The sequence below is a fragment of the Poromitra crassiceps genome, assembly GCF_964638095.1.
Source record: "Poromitra crassiceps genome assembly, chromosome: 2".
Taxonomy (NCBI): domain Eukaryota; kingdom Metazoa; phylum Chordata; class Actinopteri; order Beryciformes; family Melamphaidae; genus Poromitra; species Poromitra crassiceps.
In genome coordinates, this window is record NC_139624.1 from 22,428,761 (window position 1) to 22,456,260 (window position 27,500).

General features: G+C 47.5%; 1 protein-coding gene across 1 annotated transcript in view; it reads right to left on the bottom strand.

Annotated features, from left to right (window-relative positions):
* The window catches only part of LOC310798964 (calcium/calmodulin-dependent protein kinase type 1D-like), a gene marked incomplete at its 3' end in the record, with an annotated part of 107,015 nt that overhangs the window by 25,249 nt on the left and 54,266 nt on the right, over positions 1 to 27,500 (bottom strand). The window contains exon 3 of the mRNA XM_083661527.1: positions 22,320 to 22,394. Coding sequence (XP_083517653.1) covers positions 22,320 to 22,394 — 75 coding nt within the window. The remainder of the gene's footprint in view (positions 1 to 22,319; positions 22,395 to 27,500) is intronic.

Consider the following 27,500-nt stretch of genomic DNA (forward strand, 5'->3'; position numbering starts at 1 on the left):
CGTGCATTCCTACTTAGATTTACACTGACACAGACTCTGAAAAGTGCATAAATACACACAAAACACAAAGACCCACATAAAGACACTGAAGTACACAGACACACACACAGACAGACACACACACACACACACGCACGCACGCACGCACGCAGACAGACAGACAGACAGACAGACACGCACGCAGACACACGCACACACGCACGCACGCATGCACACACACACACACACACCACACACACACACACACACACACACACACACACACACACACATCTGGCAGTAAGCGCTAACAGACTCGAAGAGATTTACGAGCAGCAAACGTCTTCAGCGTCTGGAAGCTGTGACCCATATGCTATCACACACACACACACACACACACACACACACACACACACACCGCGGCCCTCGTTGTGACTTCACTTCTTACACTCACACTAGCTTCGTCATTTCTCGACGCCACGGTTACGTTCCTCCATCGGTTAATTTGAAAATGTTGCCGCGTTTCCTGGTTTGGTTATGTTTAGGTAAGTCAAACATCTTGGTTAAGGGTAGGGTTATGGTTTCTATTGTTTGTTTGTATGTATGTATGTATGTATGTATGTATGTATGTATGTATGTATATATGTTTGTATGTATGTATGTATGTATGTATGTATGTATGTATGTATGTATGTATGTATGTATGTATGTATCTATCTATCTATCTATCAATTGAAGTTACAGTATTTTGCTCTATTGGCTGAAACAGGTTGAAAATGATTGATGAGTGATGGTTCAGATGATGTGCAGACACACAGCGCCCTCTGCTGGATGAGTGTGACTCACTTGACTGAAAAATATGTTTTAATGTTTCTTTTTAAATGTCACTTTCCTAAGAACCAAAAAGCTGAAGTAATAGTAACATAATTAGTACTAGTAGTAATACAAATAGTAGTGGTAGTAGCAGTAATATTCTCTACATACTGTACAGTGTACATACTTTCATCAAAGAGTATACAAGCAAAGAGATTAATTTCTGGTGCTTTTTTGACAACAGTGCTGCTGCCATTTTGGCCTGAAAACGTCTCCTTGCTGCAATGAGAGAGAACAGCACAGAACCATGACAGAGACACATCATGCCCGGGAACAAAACAGGACCTTTCGGTAGAGGTACTTCTGTACGGAGGCATAGCTTTGCTGCTGCAGAGCTACTGTATGCTGATGTTGATGTTGCTATGGAACAACCTTTAGCTTTCACTTCTTGGCAATGTAAGTTCTTTGCTTTCAAACATGCACACATGAGAACACACATAAGTACATTCAAGGTCAAACACACACACACACACACGCACACGCACGCACACGCGTGCACACACACACCCACACAGGATCTATGAGCGTCATCACGTTGACAGGTCAATTATCAAATCACCTACACCCCTCCTCCCTGTTCCCTCCATCATGTTACACCCCTCCTCCCTGTTCCCTCCATCATGTTACACCCCTCCTCCCTGTTCCCTCCATCATGTTACACCCCTCCTCCCTGTTCCCTCCATCACGTTACACCCCTCCTCCCTGTTCCCTCCATCACGTTACACCCCTCCTCTCTGTTCCCTCCATCATGTTACACCCCTCCTCCCTGTTCCCTCCATCATGTTACACCCCTCCTCCCTGTTCCCTCCATCACGTTACACCCCTCCTCCCTGTTCCCTCCATCACGTTACACCCCTCCTCTCTGTTCCCTCCATCATGTTACACCCCTCCTCTCTGTTCCCTCCATCATGTTACACCCCTCCTCCCTGTTCCCTCCATCACGTTACACCCCTCCTCCCTGTTCCCTCCATCATGTTACACCCCTCCTCCCTGTTCCCTCCATCACGTTGCACCCCTCCTCTCTGTTCCCTCCATCATGTTACACCCCTCCTCCCTGTTCCCTCTGTAACCCCCATAAATTCAACATAGTCAAATTCATTTGTAGGGTTAATATTCCTTTTCTCAAAATAATTACATTCCTGTTCTTAGAATAATCACATGCAGTTTTCAACATCTTCCCGCAGAGGGCGCTAGGTCCCTGCAGGAAGATTGCATTCAGCTGATGTCAAAAGGAGAAAAACGTAGAGTAAGAAAAAACGGAAACAGAAACATTAGCAGCAGCGTTCGCCATGCAAGCCTGATGCAAGCTAGCAAGAAGAAGAAGAAATAAAAAAGTTGTTTTAACAGCTAAAGTTTATCTTGAAGAGTTTTTGAGACCAAGGTACCGTGTTTTTAAACCTTGTGGTTCACACTGGACCTTGCGGAGGACGAGGATTTGATTTGTTTTGATGATATTTCTCCGGTGAGTGTATTAGCTTGTCTGTGCTAGCTGCAACCAAACGTAGCACATGTTGCTTTTCATTGCCAGAGATATAAAAAACCAATCGGGGAAACATGTTGCATGATGTAATATGAACCAAACACTGTTAAAAAGTACTGTGTGTAAAAGATTTAAATGAAGGTTAACTGCTTCAGAGAAAAAACGTTTGTATGGTGGCATTTTAGTTTATTCTTTAATTGTCATTGACAACGTCTGTGTTCTGTTTGCTTTGTGAACACAAGTAATGAGTGATTTAGAACTAAGAGATTTCGTTACTGAAACTATCTGCATATTGTAAGAAAATTGACATTAATTGTAATTTAAACTGTATGGTATGCAGGTTGGTTTTTTGTATGGTCGATTCTGAGAGAGGGGACGACTGATAATCTCCAGCGTGCAGGAGGCACCACAGCGTCCCCAGCTGCTACTGGTGGAGTCGAGGAGCTGCTCCATGGATGTGGACCACCGCTGCTTCTCCACTTGGATACAGATAAGCTTAGAGAGATATAGGGGGCCCCTAATTGCACTAAAACTACGTAGTTGACTGAAAAGACTTATGGACTGTACCGACTAAACTGAATCTCAAGACTAAGGAACGTTGATCGAAAGGAGGAAAACCAAGGACAAAGGAAATTGCGCTTAAGTTAAATATAGCACTACCCGGGTAGTAACAGGAACTTAAGGGTGGACACTTTAAGTTAATTTTATTTTCTGTTATACAGTATCTGAAGAGCTCTAAAAAGAAAGAAAGATTGTTGTATTTGATTTTCTGGAATAAATGTATTTTTATCTGTGTAATCAAAAGAAAAGTATTTGAGTCTTACTTACCATTCTCCTTACAGGGCCCTAGACTTGAGTTACTGATATAACTATTTGATTGGGTTAACTTATCAAGTGGTTACATCATTTTGTGGCGAGCCAGCCGGGAGAAAGTTAAGTAGGACTCAAACATAGCTCATACAGTAATACACTGGTAAATTGTTTGTTTGAGGTTTACAAAAGAACGTAAATATGACTACCATTACTGATCTTGAACAAGAGTTTGGGGTAGATTCGGAGAGGTCAGTCGTAGCTTTGGGCATTAGTGACGATGACACAGATGAGGAAATCACAGAGGCTCTGATGAGATATGGGAAAGTGGCTACGATAATCAGACTAAAATCAGAGAGAGTTATTATTGAGTTTGATTCTGAAGAGGCAGTTAAAGGCCTTAAGCCACAGTTTCCCTGTGAAGTAGCCCCGACTAAAGACCCCGACGCGAAGTGGTGCTTAGTTAGCTTTGACAACATGATCCCTTCAACTAGCAAGCCCCCTTCCCCAATACCATCCCACCATAGTGGAGCAACCTCAGAAAAAGAAGATTCTGAGGAGAGTGAGTCAGATAATGTGGCATCCACCGAAACACAAATACCCTCACCCCCTAAGAATAAATCTGTGACAGCTCGTGCCAAACCCCAGTCAACCTCTAAATCATCTGATAAGGGGGCAAAGCCCAAAACACGAGCTGTGCCAGTCAATCTAGCTACATTAGATAAGGATGTACTCAACCCCAAAGATGTTCAACGCATAATAGTAGAGCATGTTATCAAAAATCAAGCATCTTCTGCCCCAAGCCTAGGCTCCAAGCGACTGAGGTCCTTCTCAGGCAGAGTGCCCAAACCACCAGGCGAAGTCGACTTTGAGACCTGGTGCCTACATGCTGAGCTCATGTTTCAGGACGGCCTGCCAATAGACATGCAAAGAAGGATGATATTGGAAAGTTTGCTTTCTCCTGCTTTGGACATTGTAAAGCAACTTGGCTCTCATTCACATCCCCAAGAATATGTCAGACTTCTTCAGTCAGCGTATGGACTTGTTGATGATGGAGAGGAAATCTTCGCCAAGTTTCTCAGCACGCACCAGGATGCAGGCGAAAAAGCATCTGAATATCTTCAGAGACTACAAGCACTTCTTAGCACTGCAGTCAGACGAGGCGGATTACACAAAGCTGACGCCGACCGACAGCTATTCAAACAGTTCACTCGCGGCTGCTGGGATCAAACCCTGCTACTGACTCTTCAACAAAAGCTCAAGACTGAGACTCCACCTGACTTCTCTGAACTTCTTCTCGAGCTGCGAACAGAAGAGGAAAGGAGAGCAGTGAAGATGGATAGAATGCAACGTCATTTTGGGAGCTCCAAAGTGAAACCCTCCTTGCACTTTCAGTCTGTTGCAGAAGTCACTCCCAAAATTGACCCCAACACAGAACTGCTACAGAAATATGTAGCAGAGACAGAAAGCCTCAGAAAACAAGTGGCTGATCTACAAGTACAGCTTACAGAAAAAAGAGCTCAGAGGAGAGGGAAACATGACCAACATATTCCCACAGTTCTAGAGGCACAGCCAGCTGAAATGCAAATGCATCTGCAGACACCAAGGCCAGAACCAAAACCCTGGTTCTGTTTTAAATGTGGAGAAAATGGCCACATTGCAAGACAATGCGAAAATGTCCCAAACAAAGACCTGGTTGACAAGAAATACAAAGAGCTGAAAGTCAAACAGCAAGAGTGGAAAGCAAAGTACGGGCAAGCTTTAAACTGGACCGGGTTTCAGTAGAGGGACAGACTGAGGCCCAACCAGAACAAAGTCCCCAACCAGCACAAAATTCTACACCGAATCAGAGACACAAAAAGGTAAAAAACATGAGTCAGTCTATAACTGAAATGTCAGAAAAGGCTCTTTTGAATGCACTAGTCGGATCAAAACACACTGCCACACTGACTGTTGATGGAGTTCAATGCACTTGTCTCCTTGACTCAGGCTCTCAGGTGACAACTGTGTCAGAGTCTTTCCACAAGCTCCACCTGTCCTCACGGTCAATCCAACCATTGCACAACCTTCTGGATATAGAGGGGGCAGGTGGTCAAACTGTGCCTTATCTGGGATACACAGAGTTAAGCATCTTCTTCCCAGAAGAAATTGCAGGGAAACCCGAAGAAATAAGCACTCTAGCACTTATCGTACCTGATTGTAGAACAAACCAAGAAGTTCCTGTGCTGGTTGGAACAAATGTTTTGGATGTAGTTTATGAAAGCTATGCAGCCTGTAAAGAGTCCAATGTTAACAACAAACAAATACATTGTGCTAATGCTCCTCTGATCAACAGAATGTACCGCAGACATGAACCAGACAGTGGGAGGGTTGGAAAAATAAAGCTGATGAGTAAGAAGTGTGTGGCCATACCAGCAGGTGAAAAAGCTGTTTTGACAGGATACGCCAGAAATGTCTGCATTTCCCCAGGCGCACCTCTGATAGTTGAGGCTACAGGTTCTAGCTTACCTGGTGGTCTAATATTCTGCAGTTATGTCATGACTGCACCAGCTCAAACATCTTTCAAAGTCCCCATTCTTGTAAAAAATGAAAGTGCCCGTGTCATCAAAGTGCCTGCTTCTCAGACCATGGCTGAACTCCACAAACCATTGTCAGTCTCACGTTTACCATCTGCTGAGAGTCAAGGCATTGATGCAGATAAAGCCCCTCAAACTGCCACAACAACTGCTGTGTGCAGTAACATCAGCTCAACTGATTCAGCCTGCGCTCTGAAATTTGATTTCACTGATTCCCCGCTGTCTGAAACATGGAAAAAGAGAGTCACTGAGAAACTAAATTCTATGTCAGATGCTTTTGCCACACATGAACTAGACTATGGACACACCACAGCTGTAAAGCATCGTATACGGCTCTCAGACCCCACTCCGTTCAAGCAACGCCCAAGGCCCATTCACCCCTCAGATTTCGAAGCTGTCAGGCTACACCTGAAAGAACTGTATGATGCCAACATAATCCGTGAATCTGAAAGCCCATTCGCATCTCCCATTGTAGTTGTGAAAAAGAAAAATGGCACAATCAGACTGTGCATTGATTATCGCAAGTTAAACAACCAGACAATCAAAGACGCGTACGCCTTGCCACATATTGAGGAAGCCTTTTCATCTCTGACAGGCTCAAAATGGTTTTCAGTCATGGATTTAAAATCCGGATATTATCAGGTCGAAGTAGAGGAGGAAGATAAGCACAAGACGGCGTTTGTAACACCTATGGGGTTTTGGGAATTTAATCGTATGCCCCAGGGGGTGACTAATGCTCCCAGCACATTTCAACGTGCAATGGAGAAATGTGTAGGCAGCTTGAACCTCAAAGAAGTTCTAGTGTTTTTAGACGACCTAATTGTCTTCTCTAACACGCTTGAAGAGCATGAAGAACGTCTGATGCATGTTCTCAGTAAACTGAAGGAATTTGGACTCAAACTCTCCCCTGAGAAGTGTCATTTCTTCAAAACATCCGTCAGATACCTTGGGCACATTGTGTCAGAGAAAGGGGTGGAGACAGATCCAGGAAAGATAGCCGCTCTCACAACCTGGCCGAAACCCAACAACATAAAAGAGCTAAAATCGTTTCTGGGATTCGCCGGATATTATAGGCGATTCATCCGGGACTATTCTAAGATAGCAAGGCCCTTGAATGATCTAACAGCAGGCTATCTCCCCACTAAAAAGTCTCGTAGGGGAAACCCAAAGAACACCCCTGTAGTCGACCCAAAGAAACCATTTGCTGAAAAATGGACATCAAAAAGTGATGACGCGTTCAACACACTGATCCACAAACTCACAACTGCGCCAGTTCTAGGCTTCGCAGATGCTACAAAGCCTTACATTCTGCATACTGATGCGAGTCTACACGGGTTAGGCGCGGCTCTTTATCAAGAGCAAGACGGTCAGTTAAGAGTGATAGCTTTTGCTAGCAGGGGGCTATCTAACTGTGAAAAGCGTTATCCCACCCATAAACTAGAGTATCTTGCTCTTAAATGGGCAGTAACCGAGAAATTCTTTGACTACCTTTATGGAGCAAAGTTTACAGTGGTAACTGATAACAACCCCCTGACGTATGTTTTGACAACGGCTAAACTAGACGCTGCAGGGCATAGGTGGTTGGCAGATCTCTCAACTTTTGATTTCAATGTACAGTACAGGGCTGGAAAGAACAATCAGGATGCGGATGGCCTTTCTAGAAGGCCACATCTCCAGAGTGAGATAGATCACACATCTGAGGATGAGGACAACCGGATAGAGCAGTTCATAGCCCGGTTTGTTCAGGAAAGGGAGGAACCAGTAATCTCGGTAGATGTAGTAAAGGCTGTCTGCCAGAGGCATCTTGCCCAGAAAACTTCCAGTGTAAACCCTGAGCTATCTGTAGCATCAATCGCAGTCGAATGTCTCGCTATTAGTGACAGTGTCATTCCACCAGAGTACAGCCATGCAGATTTGTTACCAGGGTCATGCACATTACCCCGCCTCTCTCAGCAAGATTGGGCTCTAGAACAAAAGAAAGACCCCGCTATTAGCAGAGTGATGTCCATACTGAAAGGGGGAAGACGTCTCTCACACAGGATGAGACAGCGTGAAGACCATGGATTTGGTGCGCACTCGTTTCTACTGGCCTCACATGTCAGCAGATGTTAATAACAAAGTACAAACATGCGAGCGGTGCATTAGACACAAGGCCAGGGCAGAACGTAGTGCTCCTCTAGTTAACATCCAAACAAGCAGACCACTCGAACTGGTTTGTATAGATTATTTGTCTTTAGAGCCAGATGGAAGAGGTACCAAAAATATACTCGTTATCACAGACCACTTCACCAAATATGCCGTGGCTGTACCAACACCTGACCAGAAGGCAAAAACAGTTGCAAAGGCATTGTGGAATAGTTTCTTTGTCCATTATGGATTCCCTGAGCGGTTACATAGTGACCAGGGCCGGGATTTTGAATCCACTCTCATCAAGGAGTTGTGTAGCCTGCTTGGCATAAAGAAAACTCGAACAACGCCATATCATCCACGCGGGAATCCCGTGGAAAGATTTAACAGGACACTTCTAGCTTTGCTAGGGACACTAGAGGAAGGAGACAAGATCAAATGGAGAGACTTTGTGCAGCCATTAGTGCACACTTACAACTGCACCAAGCATGACACCACTGGATACTCTCCATACCAACTCATGTTTGGAAGACAACCCAACCTACCAATTGACATTGCTTTTGGCTTGACCTCTGTTGGACAAAGTAAAGTGTCCCACACTGAATACGTTAAGAGTCTCAGAGAGAGTCTCACAGAGAGCTATAAAATTGCAACTGAGCACAGTGCAAAGAGTGCTCTCCACAACAAACAGCGCTTCGACAAAAGAGTCAGAGAGTCAAAGCTGGAGGCTGGAGATCGTGTTCTAGTGAGGAATGTTGGAATTCGTGGGCCACATAAAATAGCCAACAGATGGAGTCAGACAATCTACAAAGTCGTAAAACAAGTGAGAGACCTACCTGTTTATGTCATAGCACCTTTTGGCTCAGATGGGCCAGAAAGAGTGCTACACAGAGACTTGTTGCTACCCTGTGGTTTCCTGCCCTCCGCAGTTGTAGAACAAGAGCCCAGCAAGCGTAAAGCAGGAAGAGAGTCTAGAGCTTCACAGTCCAACAATACAGCTGTGGCTGGAAGCTCTGACAAAGATGAAACTGAGGAGAATCTCCTGTCAGGAAGCGATGATGAAGAGACAGGTGCTGACTACTACTGTCCTCACGTCACACCTGTGGATGACACAAATGTCACAGACAATGAGGGAGGAAGGATGGATAACGGCCTGCGAAATGAACCTGAATTGAGCTCCATTGGAGAGAACACTCCCACAAAGCAAAGAGACACAAATGCGGAAAACAGTCTTGTCAAAGGAGACAGCCCCGCTGTAACAGACAGTATCCCCCCACATAGTCCTGCATCAGAGAGTGGGATTGAGGAATCAGTGGTGGAATCTGCCCTCGACCCAGAGGCACCTGCTTTCCATCCTCAAGAGTCAACGGAGAGCTCTGAGAGCACAGCTGTCGAGAATGAGCAAACAGTTGAGCCTGGGGAAGCTGGAACTCCAGGTCCAGCCTTGGATGAAGTAGAAGAGGAGAGAGGTTCTCAGGCGTCTGATGTGGGTGAAGAGGATCACGGAGATGAAGAGGATCACGGAGATGAAGAGGATCACGGAGATGAAGAGGATCACGGAGATGAAGAGGAAACAGAGAATGTGGAAATGAGGAGATCTACACGAGAAAGAACGCTCCCTAAAAGACTGACATATCCATCATTAGGGAACCCCCTAGTAGTAGTTATGGAGTCATTATTAAATGGGTTAAATAAGGCCTTTGCTGATGCTCTTAGTATTGACTCTCTGCCACAAATTTGTCAGTTACAGCCACGGGAGTCTGAGATAGTGTAAGAAGTTGAGCATGCAGGGACGCATGCAAGGTCAGAGGGGGAGGATGTAACCCCCATAAATTCAACATAGTCAAATTCATTTGTAGGGTTAATATTCCTTTTCTCAAAATAATTACATTCCTGTTCTTAGAATAATCACATGCAGTTTTCAACATCTTCCCGCAGAGGGCGCTAGGTCCCTGCAGGAAGATTGCATTCAGCTGATGTCAAAAGGAGAAAAACGTAGAGTAAGAAAAAACGGAAACAGAAACATTAGCAGCAGCGTTCGCCATGCAAGCCTGATGCAAGCTAGCAAGAAGAAGAAGAAATAAAAAAGTTGTTTTAACAGCTAAAGTTTATCTTGAAGAGTTTTTGAGACCAAGGTACCGTGTTTTTAAACCTTGTGGTTCACACTGGACCTTGCGGAGGACGAGGATTTGATTTGTTTTGATGATATTTCTCCGGTGAGTGTATTAGCTTGTCTGTGCTAGCTGCAACCAAACGTAGCACATGTTGCTTTTCATTGCCAGAGATATAAAAAACCAATCGGGGAAACATGTTGCATGATGTAATATGAACCAAACACTGTTAAAAAGTACTGTGTGTAAAAGATTTAAATGAAGGTTAACTGCTTCAGAGAAAAAACGTTTGTATGGTGGCATTTTAGTTTATTCTTTAATTGTCATTGACAACGTCTGTGTTCTGTTTGCTTTGTGAACACAAGTAATGAGTGATTTAGAACTAAGAGATTTCGTTACTGAAACTATCTGCATATTGTAAGAAAATTGACATTAATTGTAATTTAAACTGTATGGTATGCAGGTTGGTTTTTTGTATGGTCGATTCTGAGAGAGGGGACGACTGATAATCTCCAGCGTGCAGGAGGCACCACAGCGTCCCCAGCTGCTACTGGTGGAGTCGAGGAGCTGCTCCATGGATGTGGACCACCGCTGCTTCTCCACTTGGATACAGATAAGCTTAGAGAGATATAGGGGGCCCCTAATTGCACTAAAACTACGTAGTTGACTGAAAAGACTTATGGACTGTACCGACTAAACTGAATCTCAAGACTAAGGAACGTTGATCGAAAGGAGGAAAACCAAGGACAAAGGAAATTGCGCTTAAGTTAAATATAGCACTACCCGGGTAGTAACAGGAACTTAAGGGTGGACACTTTAAGTTAATTTTATTTTCTGTTATACAGTATCTGAAGAGCTCTAAAAAGAAAGAAAGATTGTTGTATTTGATTTTCTGGAATAAATGTATTTTTATCTGTGTAATCAAAAGAAAAGTATTTGAGTCTTACTTACCATTCTCCTTACAGGGCCCTAGACTTGAGTTACTGATATAACTATTTGATTGGGTTAACTTATCAAGTGGTTACACCTCCATCACGTTACACCCCTCCTCCCTGTTCCCTCCATCATGTTACACCCCTCCTCCCTGTTCCCTCCATCATGTTACACCCCTCCTCTCTGTTCCCTCCATCATGTTACACCCCTCCTCCCTGTTCCCTCCATCATGTTACACCCCTCCTGCCTGTTCCCTCCATAACGTTACACCCCTCCTCCCTGTTCCCTCCATCATGTTACACCCCTCCTCTCTGTTCCCTCCATCACGTTACACCCCTCCTCCCTGTTCCCTCCATCATGTTACACCCCTCCTCCCTGTTCCCTCCATCATGTTACACCCCTCCTCCCTGTTCCCTCCATCACGTTACACCCCTCCTCCCTGTTCCCTCCATCACGTTACACCCCTCCTCTCTGTTCCCTCCATCATGTTACACCCCTCCTCCCTGTTCCCTCCATCATGTTACACCCCTCCTCCCTGTTCCCTCCATCACGTTACACCCCTCCTCCCTGTTCCCTCCATCACGTTACACCCCTCCTCTCTGTTCCCTCCATCATGTTACACCCCTCCTCTCTGTTCCCTCCATCATGTTACACCCCTCCTCCCTGTTCCCTCCATCACGTTACACCCCTCCTCCCTGTTCCCTCCATCATGTTACACCCCTCCTCCCTGTTCCCTCCATCACGTTGCACCCCTCCTCTCTGTTCCCTCCATCATGTTACACCCCTCCTCCCTGTTCCCTCCATCACGTTACACCCCTCCTCCCTGTTCCCTCCATCATGTTACACCCCTCCTCCCTGTTCCCTCCATCATGTTACACCCCTCCTCTCTGTTCCCTCCATCATGTTACACCCCTCCTCCCTGTTCCCTCCATCATGTTACACCCCTCCTGCCTGTTCCCTCCATAACGTTACACCCCTCCTCCCTGTTCCCTCCATCATGTTACACCCCTCCTCTCTGTTCCCTCCATCACGTTACACCCCTCCTCCCTGTTCCCTCCATCATGTTACACCCCTCCTCTCTGTTCCCTCCATCATGTTACACCCCTCCTCCCTGTTCCCTGCATCATGTTACACCCCTCCTCTCTGTTCCCTCCATCACGTTACATCCCTCCTCCCTGTTCCCTCCATCATGTTACACCCCTCCTCCCTGTTCCCTCCATCACGTTACACCCCTCCTCCCTGTTCCCTCCATCACGTTACACCCCTCCTCCCTGTTCCCTCCATCATGTTACACCCCTCCTCCCTGTTCCCTCCACCATGTTACACCCCTCCTCCCTGTTCCCTCCATCATGTTACACCCCTCCTCTCTGTTCCCTCCATCACGTTACACCCCTCCTCCCTGTTCCCTCCATCATGTTACACCCCTCCTCTCTGTTCCCTCCATCATGTTACACCCCTCCTCTCTGTTCCCTCCATCACGCTACACCCCTCCTCTCTGTTCCCTCCATCATGTTACACCCCTCCTCTCTGTTCCCTCCATCACGTTACACCCCTCCTCTCTGTTCCCTCCATCATGTTACACCCCTCCTCCCTGTTCCCTCCATCACGTTACACCCCTCCTCTCTGTTCCTTCCATCACGTTACACCCCTCCTCTCTGTTCCTTCCATCACGTTACACCCCTCCTCCCTGTTCCCTCCATCATGTTACACCCCTCCTCTCTGTTCCCTCCATCACGTTACACCCCTCCTCCCTGTTCCCTCCATCACGTTACACCCCTCCTCTCTGTTCCCTCCATCATGTTACACCCCTCCTCTCTGTTCCCTCCATCATGTTACACCCCTCCTCCCTGTTCCCTCCATCACGTTACACCCCTCCTCTCTGTTCCCTCCATCATGTTACACCCCTCCTCTCTGTTCCCTCCATCATGTTACACCCCTCCTCCCTGTTCCCTCCATCACGTTACACCCCTCCTCTCTGTTCCCTCCATCATGTTACACCCCTCCTCTCTGTTCCCTCCATCACGTTACACCCCTCCTCTCTGTTCCCTCCATCATGTTACACCCCTCCTCCCTGTTCCCTCCATCATGTTACACCCCTCCTCTCTGTTCCCTCCATCATGTTACACCCCTCCTCCCTGTTCCCTCCATCACGTTACACCCCTCCTCTCTGTTCCCTCCATCATGTTACACCCCTCCTCCCTGTTCCCTCCATCATGTTACACCCCTCCTCCCTGTTCCCTCCATCATGTTACACCCCTCCTCTCTGTTCCCTCCATCATGTTACACCCCTCCTCCCTGTTCCCTCCATCACGTTACACCCCTCCTCTCTGTTCCCTCCATCATGTTACACCCCTCCTCTCTGTTCCCTCCATCACGTTACACCCCTCCTCTCTGTTCCCTCCATCATGTTACACCCCTCCTCCCTGTTCCCTCCATCACGTTACACCCCTCCTCCCTGTTCCCTCCATCATGTTACACCCCTCCTCCCTGTTCCCTCCATCATGTTACACCCCTCCTCTCTGTTCCCTCCATCATGTTACACCCCTCCTCCCTGTTCCCTCCATCATGTTACACCCCTCCTCTCTGTTCCCTCCATCATGTTACACCCCTCCTCCCTGTTCCCTGCATCATGTTACACCCCTCCTCTCTGTTCCCTCCATCACGTTACACCCCTCCTCCCTGTTCCCTCCATCACGTTACACCCCTCCTCCCTGTTCCCTCCATCATGTTACACCCCTCCTCCCTGTTCCCTCCACCATGTTACACCCCTCCTCCCTGTTCCCTCCATCATGTTACACCCCTCCTCTCTGTTCCCTCCATCATGTTACACCCCTCCTCCCTGTTCCCTCCATCACGTTACACCCCTCCTCTCTGTTCCTTCCATCACGTTACACCCCTCCTCTCTGTTCCTTCCATCACGTTACACCCCTCCTCCCTGTTCCCTCCATCATGTTACACCCCTCCTCTCTGTTCCCTCCATCACGTTACACCCCTCCTCCCTGTTCCCTCCATCACGTTACACCCCTCCTCTCTGTTCCCTCCATCATGTTACACCCCTCCTCCCTGTTCCCTCCATCATGTTACACCCCTCCTCTCTGTTCCCTCCATCATGTTACACCCCTCCTCTCTGTTCCCTCCATCATGTTACACCCCTCCTCCCTGTTCCCTCCATCACGTTACACCCCTCCTCTCTGTTCCCTCCATCATGTTACACCCATCCTCTCTGTTCCCTCCATCACGTTACACCCCTCCTCTCTGTTCCCTCCATCATGTTACACCCCTCCTCCCTGTTCCCTCCATCATGTTACACCCCTCCTCTCTGTTCCCTCCATCATGTTACACCCCTCCTCCCTGTTCCCTCCATCACGTTACACCCCTCCTCTCTGTTCCCTCCATCATGTTACACCCCTCCTCCCTGTTCCCTCCATCATGTTACACCCCTCCTCCCTGTTCCCTCCATCATGTTACACCCCTCCTCTCTGTTCCCTCCATCATGTTACACCCCTCCTCCCTGTTCCCTCCATCACGTTACACCCCTCCTCTCTGTTCCCTCCATCATGTTACACCCCTCCTCTCTGTTCCCTCCATCACGTTACACCCCTCCTCTCTGTTCCCTCCATCATGTTACACCCCTCCTCCCTGTTCCCTCCATCACGTTACACCCCTCCTCCCTGTTCCCTCCATCATGTTACACCCCTCCTCCCTGTTCCCTCCATCATGTTACACCCCTCCTCCCTGTTCCCTTCATCATGTTACACCCCTCCTCCCTGTTCCCTCCATCATGTTACACCCCTCCTCCCTGTTCCCTCCATCACGTTACACCCCTCCTCTCTGTTCCCTCCATCACGTTACACCCCTCCTCTCTGTTCCCTCCATCATGTTACACCCCTCCTCCCTGTTCCCTCCATCATGTTACACCCCTCCTCCCTGTTCCCTCCATCATGTTACACCCCTCCTCTCTGTTCCCTCCATCATGTTACACCCCTCCTCTCTGTTCCCTCCATCACGTTACACCCCTCCTCTCTGTTCCCTCCATCACGTTACACCCCTCCTCTCTGTTCCCTCCATCATGTTACACCCCTCCTCCCTGTTCCCTCCATCATGTTACACCCCTCCTCTCTGTTCCCTCCATCACGTTACACCCCTCCTCTCTGTTCCCTCCATCATGTTACACCCCTCCTCCCTGTTCCCTCCATCATGTTACACCCCTCCTCCCTGTTCCCTCCATCATGTTACACCCCTCCTCTCTGTTCCCTCCATCATGTTACACCCCTCCTCTCTGTTCCCTCCATCACGTTACATCCCTCCTCTCTGTTCCCTCCATCACGTTACACCCCTCCTCTCTGTTCCCTCCATCACGTTACACCCCTCCTCTCTGTTCCCTCCATCACGCTACACCCCTCCTCTCTGTTCCCTCCATCATGTTACACCCCTCCTCCCTGTTCCCTCCATCATGTTACACCCCTCCTCTCTGTTCCCTCCATCATGTTACACCCCTCCTCTCTGTTCCCTCCATCACGTTACACCCCTCCTCTCTGTTCCCTCCATCATGTTACACCCCTCCTCTCTGTTCCCTCCATCACGTTACACCCCTCCTCTCTGTTCCCTCCATCATGTTACACCCCTCCTCTCTGTTCCCTCCATCACGTTACACCCCTCCTCTCTGTTCCCTCCATCACGTTACACCCCTCCTCTCTGTTCCCTCCATCATGTTACACCCCTCCTCTCTGTTCCCTCCATCACGTTACACCCCTCCTCTCTGTTCCCTCCATCATGTTACACCCCTCCTCTCTGTTCCCTCCATCACGTTACACCCCTCCTCTCTGTTCCCTCCATCATGTTACACCCCTCCTCTCTGTTCCCTCCATCACGCTACACCCCTCCTCTCTGTTCCCTCCATCATGTTACACCCCTCCTCTCTGTTCCCTCCATCACGCTACACCCCTCCTCTCTGTTCCCTCCATCACGTTACACCCCTCCTCTCTGTTCCCTCCATCACGTTACATCCCTCCTGCCTGTTCCCTCCATCACGTCTGACTGCAGCACAACCCCCCCCCCCCCCCCCCCCCCCCCCCTCGGGCCGTGTGTTGCAGGCTGCTCATTCATTTCAAGGTGGCGGGTGCTCCGCTACCCTGAGGCCAGAGCTGTGCATCACGGGTGACAGCAAGCCACATTTGCAGGCATGTGTGTGTGTGTGTGTGTGTGTGTTAAGCCCTCAGACATGACTGACTGATCACCGCAGTGTCCGATGGGAGTGGTCGAGTCGGAGCAGGGGGATGCATTGATTGCATAAGATGGCTGACTCTGTTCCCTCCTGCCAGAGACGGTGGGATCTCAGAGCGAGACACACCATCGTCAAGTCATTTCCACACCTCCAGTCTATTGGAGTAAATGGGAGGAGTGAACGCCATCTCAGATTATGACAGATTATTTCACCCCCATAGTCATCAAAGTAAATATTGGGCTCATTTTTCTGCAAGCCACGTATCTTCTGAACATTCGGACACTAAAATGGCATTTTTCAGACAGACAGATGAGGAGAAAATGGAATTTGTTCAAGACCTGTCTCTGTCTCAGCAACACACTCTCGCGAGATTTGGCAACAGGAGCTCACGTTAGCAGGGAGCAATTAGCTAAAGCTACATGTGAAATTCATTGATGTATTAGTGAAATCTGTGGTTGGAAAAATCTAATATTTTATTTACCACTAGAGTGAGCTAACAAAGGGCAGCTTTGTGTTGATATGTGTGTGGTTTGTGTGGAGTTTGGGAACTCACAATCTCTAGCTCAAGTTAGCTTGCTAGGTCAGCACTAACCCCCCTAACTCTGCCACTCAAAGAGGCAGAGTTAAAGCTAATTTACATGTATACTAACTGCGGAGTGTCCGGTTTTCGCGGAGCGGAGGCTCTGTGCGGCGAGCGCTGCGCTCCGCACAGGCTCTGCGGAGGGACTGCACGGAGCTCCGCGCTCCTCTCAAAAAATGTCACTCCGCGGAGCCCACGGCGAGCTCGTGCAGTCAATTCCGAGGCTATGATTGGCTAATGTTTGCTATGGTTTGTATAGGGAAGAAGCCTCCACAAACTGACCAAGTGACCGGCGAAATCAGTGCAAAATGGGTTTGAGCATCGCCACATGAGTGAGGGAGCAACATGATCCTTTTCTCACAGTCATGAGGGAGCCCATTTTAGAGTGAATAGCCTACAATTTACTACGTCAATAAAAACGATTTGAGATCGAATTTTTTTAATGCAAAGCACAAAAACAAGAAGACAACAAACTTACTTGCTAAAAACAAACTGAAAGTAGCCTATGTAAGGGCAGTAGTGCGCCAGAGAGTGGCGCTGTGGACGTTGGTGATGTATGTATGCGGGGAGTGAGGACTTGAGAAGAAGAGAATAAAGAGATATCTGATCTAAGAAGTTGTTGTCTTGAATGAGGAGTCAGAGACTAACAATACATGGTGTCAGAAGGGCTACGCTACACCCACGACAGATAGGTCTGGCAGCTGTGACGACCAGTCCACGCAATTAAGAGAAGATTGGTGAATGAAAGTGCGTCGCAGTAGCCTACAAGCCACAGAAGAGAGGCTAACGAAGCTAAGCTAACCAGCTAACGCAGCGTCAGCTCCACACAGTCAAGATGGAACACATGCTGGCAATTACACCTCCGGGACCGTTCGATTTCGAACCGAGTTCATGGCCCACATGGATCAGACGATTCGAACGCTTCAGGATAGCGTCAGGGCTGGAGGAGAAGGAGGGGGATTATCAGGTAAACTCCCTGATCTACACCATGGGAGACAAGGCTGACGACATACTAGCTTCCCTGCCTCTCACCACAGCGCAGCTAAAGGACTACGGGGCTGTTAAACAGGCTTTTGATGGACACTTTGTTGGAGTACATAACGTCATATTTGAACGTGCAAAGTTTAACAAAAGGAGCCAAGAAGACGGTGAGAGTGCTGAACACTTTATTACTGATGTGCATAAAATGGCTGAACATTGCAATTATGGGCGATTGCGTGATGAAATGATCAGAGATAGGATTGTAGTTGGAATACGCGATGCTAAATTGTCAGAGAGGCTACAGTTAAACCCCGACTTGGATCTAGCCAAAGCTATTACACAAGTCAGGCAGCACGAGGAAGTGAGAAAGCAGCAGACTGTTTTACGCTCAGTCGAATCCCCTGCCCACATGGATGCAGTAGCATATAATAAATACAAGAAAGATGGCTACAAACAGAAAAATCAGCGTTATGCTCCGGGTCCACATCAGTCTTTCTCGACCAATGTCAAGCCGTGTGGAAACTGCGGTAAGACTTCAAAGCATTCATGGAGTGACTGCCCTGCAAAGGACGTTGAATGCAGGAAATGCCACAAGAGAGGACATTTTGCTGTTGTGTGCAGGTCAGCGCAAACCCTTAATTCTGTAGAGACAGAGTCAGATGCAGCATATTTGGGAACAGTGGAAATGAAAAATCCCCAAATACAGTCCACATGGAAAGAAACTCTGACTATAAACGGACAGTCTCTTTGTTTTAAGATAGATACAGGAGCGTCTGTGACGGCGGTACCAGAGACTGAATATGTGGAAGACAGGTATGGCCCACTCTCACCCCCTAGCAGACCATTGCTGGGCCCTAATAACCAGCCACTGGAGGCCATGGGACAAGTGGATGCAGTGCTGCAGAGGGGGGACATACAGATAGAGGAGGAAATCTTCCTTGTCAAGGGGCTAGCTACGCCATTGCTGGGCCTCCCCGCAATCATGAGGCTACAAATGATTCCCCAGCTTCACCACATTGAGGATGTAGGGACATATTTCCGCTCAACCTACTCAGAGGTGTTCACAGGGTTGGGCCAATTAAAAGGGGAATACCGAATCAAACTTAAAAAGTCAGCACAGCCTTATGCCCTCTCCGTCCCGCGACGTGTAGCTATTCCTCTTAGGAGCAAAGTCAAAGAGGAACTGGATCGCATGGAGGAGATGGGGGTTATAGCCCGTGTCGAGGAACCGACAGAATGGTGCGCGGGCATGGTTCCCATAGTCAAACCATCAGGAAAAATGCGCATCTGTGTGGATTTAACACGTCTCAACGACAGTGTGATAAGAGAGCGGCTTATTGTGCCAACGGTGGATGAGACACTAGCAAGGTTGGAGGGAGGCGCAGTCTTCACAAAGCTCGACGCCACGTCAGGGTTTTGGCAGGTGCCGCTGCACAAAGACTCTATGCTACTCACCACTTTCATCACTCCAGAAGGCAGGTACTACTTCAAAAGACTGCCCTTTGGGATTGCATCAGCCCCAGAGCACTTTCAGAGGAGGATCTCTCAGCTCGTAGAGGGAATGGATGGAGTGCTCTGCCACGCTGATGATGTCCTCGTGACAGGGAAAGACCGTGCAGAACATGACGCCAGGCTACACAATGTGCTGGCACGATTCAGAGAGGCGGGGCTTACTCTAAATGACAAGTGCCAGTTTGCTATGACAGAACTCAAGTTCCTCGGCCATGTATTGGATGCACAAGGCGTCAGGGCTGATCCCGGCAAGATCAAAGCGATCCTGCACATGCCGGAACCAAAAGACGTGTCAGAGGTCCGTCGCTTTATGGGCATGGTGGGCTTTGTGGGGAAATTTTCCCCACGTCTGCCTGAACTGACAAAACCTCTCAGGGAGTTGGAGAGGAAAGATGTCACCTGGACGTGGGAAGCGCCACAACAGAAGGCGTTCGAGGACACAAAGAAAGAACTCAGCACGGACACTGTGCTGGCGACATACAGCCCTGAGAGAGAGACAGTCGTGTCGGCAGATGCCTCTTCCTATGGGCTAGGAGGGGTCCTGACACAGAAACAGCCAGACGGCTCATGGAGACCAGTCGTCTTCATTTCCAGGAGCCTGACTACGACAGAATCAAGGTATGCTCAGATTGAAAAGGAAGCCCTTGCCGTGACATGGGCATGTGAGCGCCTGAGCGGATATCTGAGTGGTCTGGATTTCATCTTAAGAACGGATCACAAACCCCTCATCACACTCCTCAAATCGAGGGCGTTGGATGACCTTCCTCCCAGGATACTCAGATTCAGAATAAGGCTGCTCAGGTTCAACTTTGATATCATACATGTGCCAGGCAAGAATCTGATAACAGCGGACACGTTGTCAAGAGCACCCTTACCAGACAAACTCACCGACGAAGAGGAGGCGCTGGATGAGGAATGTAAGGCGTACATCAACAGTGTGATTGCTCAGCTGCCGGCAACGCCCACAAAACTAGAACAAATAAAAGATGCACAAAACAGCGACGACACATGCATACGCCTTCGCCAACTCATCAAAAAGGGATGGCCTGATCACAGGCGAGATGTTCACGAAAGGTTACTTCCCTACTGGCCAGACAGGTCAGACCTACATGAGGGAGAAGGACTGCTTATGAAAGGAGAGAGCCTGGTTATCCCAGACCACATGAGGCTGGATATCCTGCAGAGACTTCACCAAGGACATCAAGGGATCAACAAATGCCTTGCAAGAGCGAGAGAATCCGTCTGGTGGCCGGGTATCACATCACAGATAAAGCAAATGGTGGAAAGATGTGAGACCTGCGCTCAGGAAACCCCGACACCAGTCGAACCGTTGATCACAACAGACTTGCCGAGCAGACCATGGCAGAGAGTGGGGGCGGACCTGTTCCAGTGGAGAAATGGAGATTATCTGGTGTTGGTTGACTACTTTTCCAGATACATAGAGGTGTGCAACTTGCCCGGCAGCACTTCAGCAAGACAGGTGATTGAGAGATGCAAAGCTGTTTTTGCCAGATTTGGATGCCCCGAGGTTCTGGTCTCAGATAACGGACCTCAATTCTCCAGCCATGAGTTTGCTCTGTTTGCAAGAGACTTTGACTTTGAACATGTCACAAGCAGCCCCAGATATCCCCGTAGCAATGGAGAGGCAGAGAGGGCCGTCAAAACCATTAAGTCTCTCCTGGCAAAAGAGGGAGACTTTCACAAAGCACTGCTAGTCTACAGAGCAACACCCCTAGCTCAAGGGAGCTCACCAGCACAGCTGATGATGGGAAGGAGAATCCGGACCCCAGTCCCCATCTCATCTGGACAGCTACAGCCACAGTGGCCGGATCTCCAGTCCTTCAGGGAAAAAGATGCAGCCCTGAAAACACTGCAACAACAAACATTCAATCGGCGACACCGCACACAGATTCTGCCACCATTACCTTCAGGACAGAAGGTTTGGATTATGCCTACAAAGGCTCAAGGGACTGTTGTAGGGCCAGCACACACACCACGCTCCTACATGGTGGACACACCGGGGGGTCAACTGCGGCGCAACCGGTCGCATTTGAGAGTGGTGCCTGCGCCCCAAGTATCCTCTAACATAAAGTTCACCAGGTCGGGGCGGGAGTCTAAGCCTCCAGACAGACTGGACATTTGAAAAAAAAAATGAAAAAAAAAAGAGGAGGGATGGAGTAGTGTAACAGTGAAAAGATGTGGTATGGAAAGAAAAAGAAATGATGTCCTCGCACATAATGTTCTAAATGTGTAAATGCTCCTAGTTAAAAATGCACCAGTTTCCACAAGTTATATGACACAACATGTTCTAGTTGATGTATAAGAAGGGCGGATAACCTTTAACTAAAAGGGGGAGATGTAAGGGCAGTAGTGCGCCAGAGAGTGGCGCTGTGGACGTTGGTGATGTATGTATGCGGGGAGTGAGGACTTGAGAAGAAGAGAATAAAGAGATATCTGATCTAAGAAGTTGTTGTCTTGAATGAGGAGTCAGAGACTAACAATACAGCCTACAATTGCACTAGGATTGATTATTCGCCGATATAAATCAGGATCACACACGGAAGAACTGATGTGACATTTGCATTCTCGCTAAAAACACAACGAGAGCCTGAAGGGGGATTCTCCACTCTCTGCAGACACTGCACTCCTACCGTATTTGCGGAGAGAACGGTCTTGCCGTGAACACCGCGGACACCGGACACTCCGCAGTCAGTATAAATTTGCTTTTAGGGTGGACTGCCCCTGCTGGCCTGCATTTTCAGAAATGTGCGTATGTGGTCGCACTGTCGCAGATATAGCAAATCTGCGCTTGTTCCCTATTCACCTCACCTCAACAAGCCAATCCCCCAGAAACTAATTTTCTTTTGTTCTTTTTCACAGTAGCCATTTTTGTGTCTAAATGGCAGGAAGTAAATAACACAGGTGCAAGCAGAACATTAATGAGGGTTTCCAACTTCTAATCCATTAGGTGTTCCAGTGCTGGGGCCCTCATTAATGTTTTGCTCGCGCCTGTGTTACTTCCTGCCTTTTAGACACAAAATGGCTGCTGTGCAATCAAAGCGGATAGAGAAGGAGAGAGAGAGAGAGAGAGAGAGAGAGAGGGAGAGAAGGTGAATAAAAGGTGTGGACTCACAGCTGCATGATCAGGTAGAGGTGGGAGGGGCTCTCGTAGATGTCCTCCAGAGCTACAATGTTCTCATGCTTGATCCTGAAAGAGAAACAAACCACAGGTCATCTTCTTTATTATTATTAGCAGCACATCTGAGAAAATGTCTTCCCAGTTCTCATGCAATATCAACTGAATCAACTTTAAAGGGACAGTTCACTCCCAATTTCCCAAATCAAGACTACGGACCATTTTGTGTTGAGACTTAAAACCAATGTGAACCAGGGGCGTAAAGTGGAGGGGGCAATGTGGGGGGGCCGGCTCCCTTGCTCAGATCATGCCCATTTTCAAACGGGACCTTTTTGGAGATAGTTTTGGAGATATCGGCCGTAGAGATGTCTGTCTGCCTTCTCTCCAATACAATGGAACTGGGTGTCACTCGGCTTGTGGTGATCCAAGCACCAAAAACATAGATTTGAAAAGCAAGAAACAACAGCAATGTCTCTTTCCAGACATCATGACCCAGTTACTCAAGATAATCCACAGACCTTGTTGTGAGCACTTTCATGTACTGTAGGAAGTATTTTCTTTCGACTGTGTTTCCCCTAGAAAATCTTTCAGGCCTGGAGGGATTTCGAAACGTACCCCGACCGCAATGGTGGGGGCCGTCGGTGGGGGCCATCGCTGGCGACGCTAAACTTTTAGCTAACCTGTTCATATCTATGTTCGCAATGGCATCCCAAGTATCATCATACTATTATGGGATGCGATGCGAACAGTTGTATTATGGGATGTGCGTTTCCCAGACAACGACACACGTTGACACGTTTTGGAACAGCGCTGCACGCTGGCACAATGCTCCTAAAAGCAAAATGCTTATTGTTTTGAATGATTTGGCATCTTCTATTACTGTCAACACCAGTATTGTTGTATTGCAATAATATGCCATAAAGGTTTATTGAAATTTTTGGGAGAGCAGGGGGGGAAATCTAATTTTTTTTTTTTTTTTTTTTTTGCAATTTCTTTTCTGGCCTGGCGGGGGCGCCGCCAGGCCTGTAGAATGGTAGGGGAAACACTGGACTGAAATACACTCGCCAACCATCTCACTGCGCAGAAGGAAATGACATGTGTCACGACTGTAGCAGGATGTCCGTTTGTAGCATGAGAGGATAAACCAATCAGGAGTAGCCTGGGAGCATGTAAACAAACACCTATCATAAACATGTGATCACTTTTCCACAAAGCTTCCATTACGTTTTCTCAGATGACTGCTCCTGAACCTGCACCTTTTTTTAGCTTCCTCCAGCTCATTTACACCTCTATGCCATGGTTACACCCGCGCCATGGTAAAGGTGTTTCCATTCAGTGTGTATGTGTGTGTGTGTGTGTGTGTGTGTGTGTGAGAGAGAGAGGAGAGAGGGAGAGAGAGAGAGAGAGAGAGAGAGAGAGCGAGAACGGGGATTACCTCTGCAGCTGACTTATTCACCATGCAAAAGATGATTCACACACACACACGCGCGCACACACACACACACACACACACACACACACACACACACACAGTCACACACACACACACACAGTCACACACACACACACACACACACACACACACACACACACACACACACACACACACACACACACACACAGTGAACGGGGGTAATTGGTGTGTATTTAAGCCCTGCCTAGGATAGACAGCCACTGGGTGTGATGCAGAGGAGGAGCCAGGCTGCGTCACAAAGCCTCTCTCACACTACAGGATACTTGCAATGTTTTTTTCCCTCTAGGATGGACTAGGGGCTTACCCTGATGTTTTACTCTATATCTTAAAGAGACAGCTCACCCCAAAATCCCCTCACCTGTAGTGCTTATCCATAGATGGTTTTGGTGTGAGTTGCAGAGTTTTGGAGATATCGGCTGTAGAGATGTCTGCCTTCTCTCTAATACAATGGAACTGGATGTGGATGGCACTTGGCTCGTGGTGCTCATAAAGTAAAAAACAAACAAAAACAAAAACATTTGAAAAACTCAACAGCAATGTCTCGAGTCGGTTACTCAAGATAATCCACGGACCAAAGCAAAGAGACATTGCTGTTGACATTTTCAAATGTATTTTTGGCGCTTTGAGCACCACAAGCTGAGTGCCATCCAGAGAGAGGCATTTAACGTGGATTCAGCCTCCAGGACGGCAGGCTGTGTCCACAGTGCTCACAGAAAACACTGGAGACCAGATACACTTTTTATTCCACTGTGAGAAATTAGAGCACTATTCTTCCCCAAAATTCTACACAAATATCATTTGAAACACAATCAGAAAGGGACAAACTCAAATACCTGCTAGGCAAAAAACAAAACAGCTAAATATCTGGCTTCTTGCCACGACTTCAGGGACATCCAGCGAAACACCGGCAGATCTTTTTTCCCTTATTGATGATTGTCAATAAGAGAAAATAAAATAAAATAAGGGAAATTCATACAAAATATGACGATTGTCATATTTGAGTTATAATGCCCTATTTATGAGGGGTTTTTGATTGATGTACCGTAAATTCCGGACTATAAGGCGCACCGGTCTATAAGCCGCACCTTCAAAGTTGACTATTTTTTTCTTATATAAGCCGCACCGGTCTATAAGCCGCGGGTGTTTTGATGTTTAATTACCATATGTAAGGCTTCGTGCACAGAGGGGATTGTCGGGAAAGAGATGGCTGTTTGGGGAAGCTCCCATTTATTAACATTTCAACAAAACAAAAGTCAGGTCACTAATCCCCAGACAAAATCACACATTGTGAAATGCTTAAAAATCACCATCGGCGGGAGCTTTATTCCAGATGCTGTGCAGCCAAGAACACAAGTGAAATTCGTTCTCTCGTGACCTGTGGTTCTCAACGTGATGGACGATTCACCTTTCTTGTTAACAGTCCTAGTGAGAGGCAGGTCGAACGTCAAAGGCACTTCATCCATATTTATGATCTGCTCCGGTCCGATGGAATATTCCTTGATCTTTCTTTGTGTGAATTCGCCGAAGTTTGTAATTTTCTCCTGGTAGTCGGGAGGGAGTTGCTGACACAGTCGTCCGCGCCCTGACGGACAGTCCCTTTCGTCTCGGGTTTGTGCATGATCCTTTGCTGCTGCTGCTGTTGTTGTTCCTGTCTCGCTACTGTCTCAGACATGGCTTTCAGGCTCAATCGCCGCCATCGTCGTAACACAGCCAGTTCTCCATCTTTTGAAGCATGATGTTAGATTACAACGAGCTAGTTGTGTGGCTTAGCCTTCCAAAATGTTGCTGTTAGTTTTTTAGAATGTAATACATAGAATTGGGAATGTTACATTCAATTTCATTCAGACTGTCTTTCAGGCTCAATCGCTGCCTTTTTCCCCCCGGAGCGAGGGAGGAGGGAGGGTGTTTTACCGTAGTGGCTGAGAGAGAGTAGTGGCACAGTGCTCCAATCAGGTCGCGAGGCACATTTTTTGCAACATCATCCAATCAGGGTCTCGCTCTCATAATGTCTGTCTTGCTCTCGTTCTGCCTCATACCAACATCCATAGATTTTGGAGGTTCCCGAGTGGCCGTTTGCTGGAAAAATCCATAGATAAGCCGCACCGTTATATAAGCCGCAGGGGGCAAAAAAGCCCAAAAAACGGGAAAAAAGCAGCGGCTTATAGTCCGGAATTGACGGTATTTTTGATTGTACATATAGTGTCCATTCATTATAGTTTATTTATTATTGTATTATTGTTAATATTTACATGCTTTGGCATTATAAACAGTGTATTTTCATGCCAATAAAGCTAATTGAAAATTAAATTGAATTGAGAGAGAAAGAGAGAGAGAGAGTGTCCTTGTTTCAGAGCCCTGAGGATTGCAGCCTAAACTGGGAGAGAGTGGGCAGAAAGTGTGGCACGACAAATACTACCCACTGTAACACTGCATGAGAGAGGGAGAGAGAGCGAGAGAGAGAGGGAAAGGTAAAGAGAGAGGGGAGAGAGAGAAAGGGAGAGGGAGAGAGAGGGAGGGTTATACAGAGAGGGAAAGAGAGAGAGAGGGGAGGGAGAGAGCGAGGGAAAGAGAGAGAGACATCCCCTATAGATACAGGTCAGAGACGGAGGACAAGGAGGGGGAGGATGGAGAAGACTCTCTCTCTTTTCTCATGAAACAAACGAACATACAGGAAATCAGTCAATTTGTTTCAATTGGATGTTATTCATGCATTTGATTGCTTTGGACAATTGTGCAAATCTCATAGCTGTTTGTTTAGAGCAAACGAGTTTACAAGCTTTCCTGAGCTGGCCATAGGCCCAATCACTTTCTGTTGCATTTTCAAAAAGTGCCACAGAATTACAATGTGTCTGCAGCTGCAGCTGAGATTGACAAAACGGAGAGTATAGTTGTACTTAATTGAGTTGAATTCATCAAAGAGAAAGTGGAAACGATTGGTTTAATTGGAAGTCTGGATCCCGACATAATCGAGAAAGCTAATTAGTCAAGACCGATCACATTACCGGTGTTCTGCCAAAATGTGTTCGTCCTAAAGACTGTGTTTCTCCTAACAGTGTGTCCTCGTTTTGTCCTCCATACCTGATGGATTTAATTTGCCTCTACAAAATTATTAAAACATTTTTCGACAAGAAAGTCAGCGACAACAACAATCCACAGACTTTTAACTGATTTAGTCCCCCCCCCTTGGTGTGAAACTAAGGCAAAAAAACATGATCTTCTGAGACACACACTTTGACATTTGTGTGCGTGTGTGTGTGTGTGTGTGTGTGCGCGTGCGTGTGTGTGTGTGCGCGTGCGTGCGTTTGTGTGTGTGTGTGTGTGTGTGTGCGTGCGTGCGTGCGTTTGTGTGTGTGTGTGTGTGTGTGTGTGTGTGTGTGTGTGTGCGCGCGTGCGTGCGTGCGTGTACACGTGTCGTGTGTGACTCTATCTGATCACTGTAGACAGATAAGGAGCAGATAATGTGCAGGGAGTGACTCATTATCAGCAGTGAATAATCCCTGGCAGACTGAATCTACACCTCGCCATGCACAGCCTCCTGTCAATCAATCTGAAACTGCACATGGGCACTGAGCATTGACATATACAGGGGAGGGGCTTATGTGCAAATAAATCAATATCAGACACGTTTACCTCAGAACAATACTATGGATCATATTGTATCCAGGGCAGATTGTAACATGCAGGGTGGCAGAGGCAGATTGAAC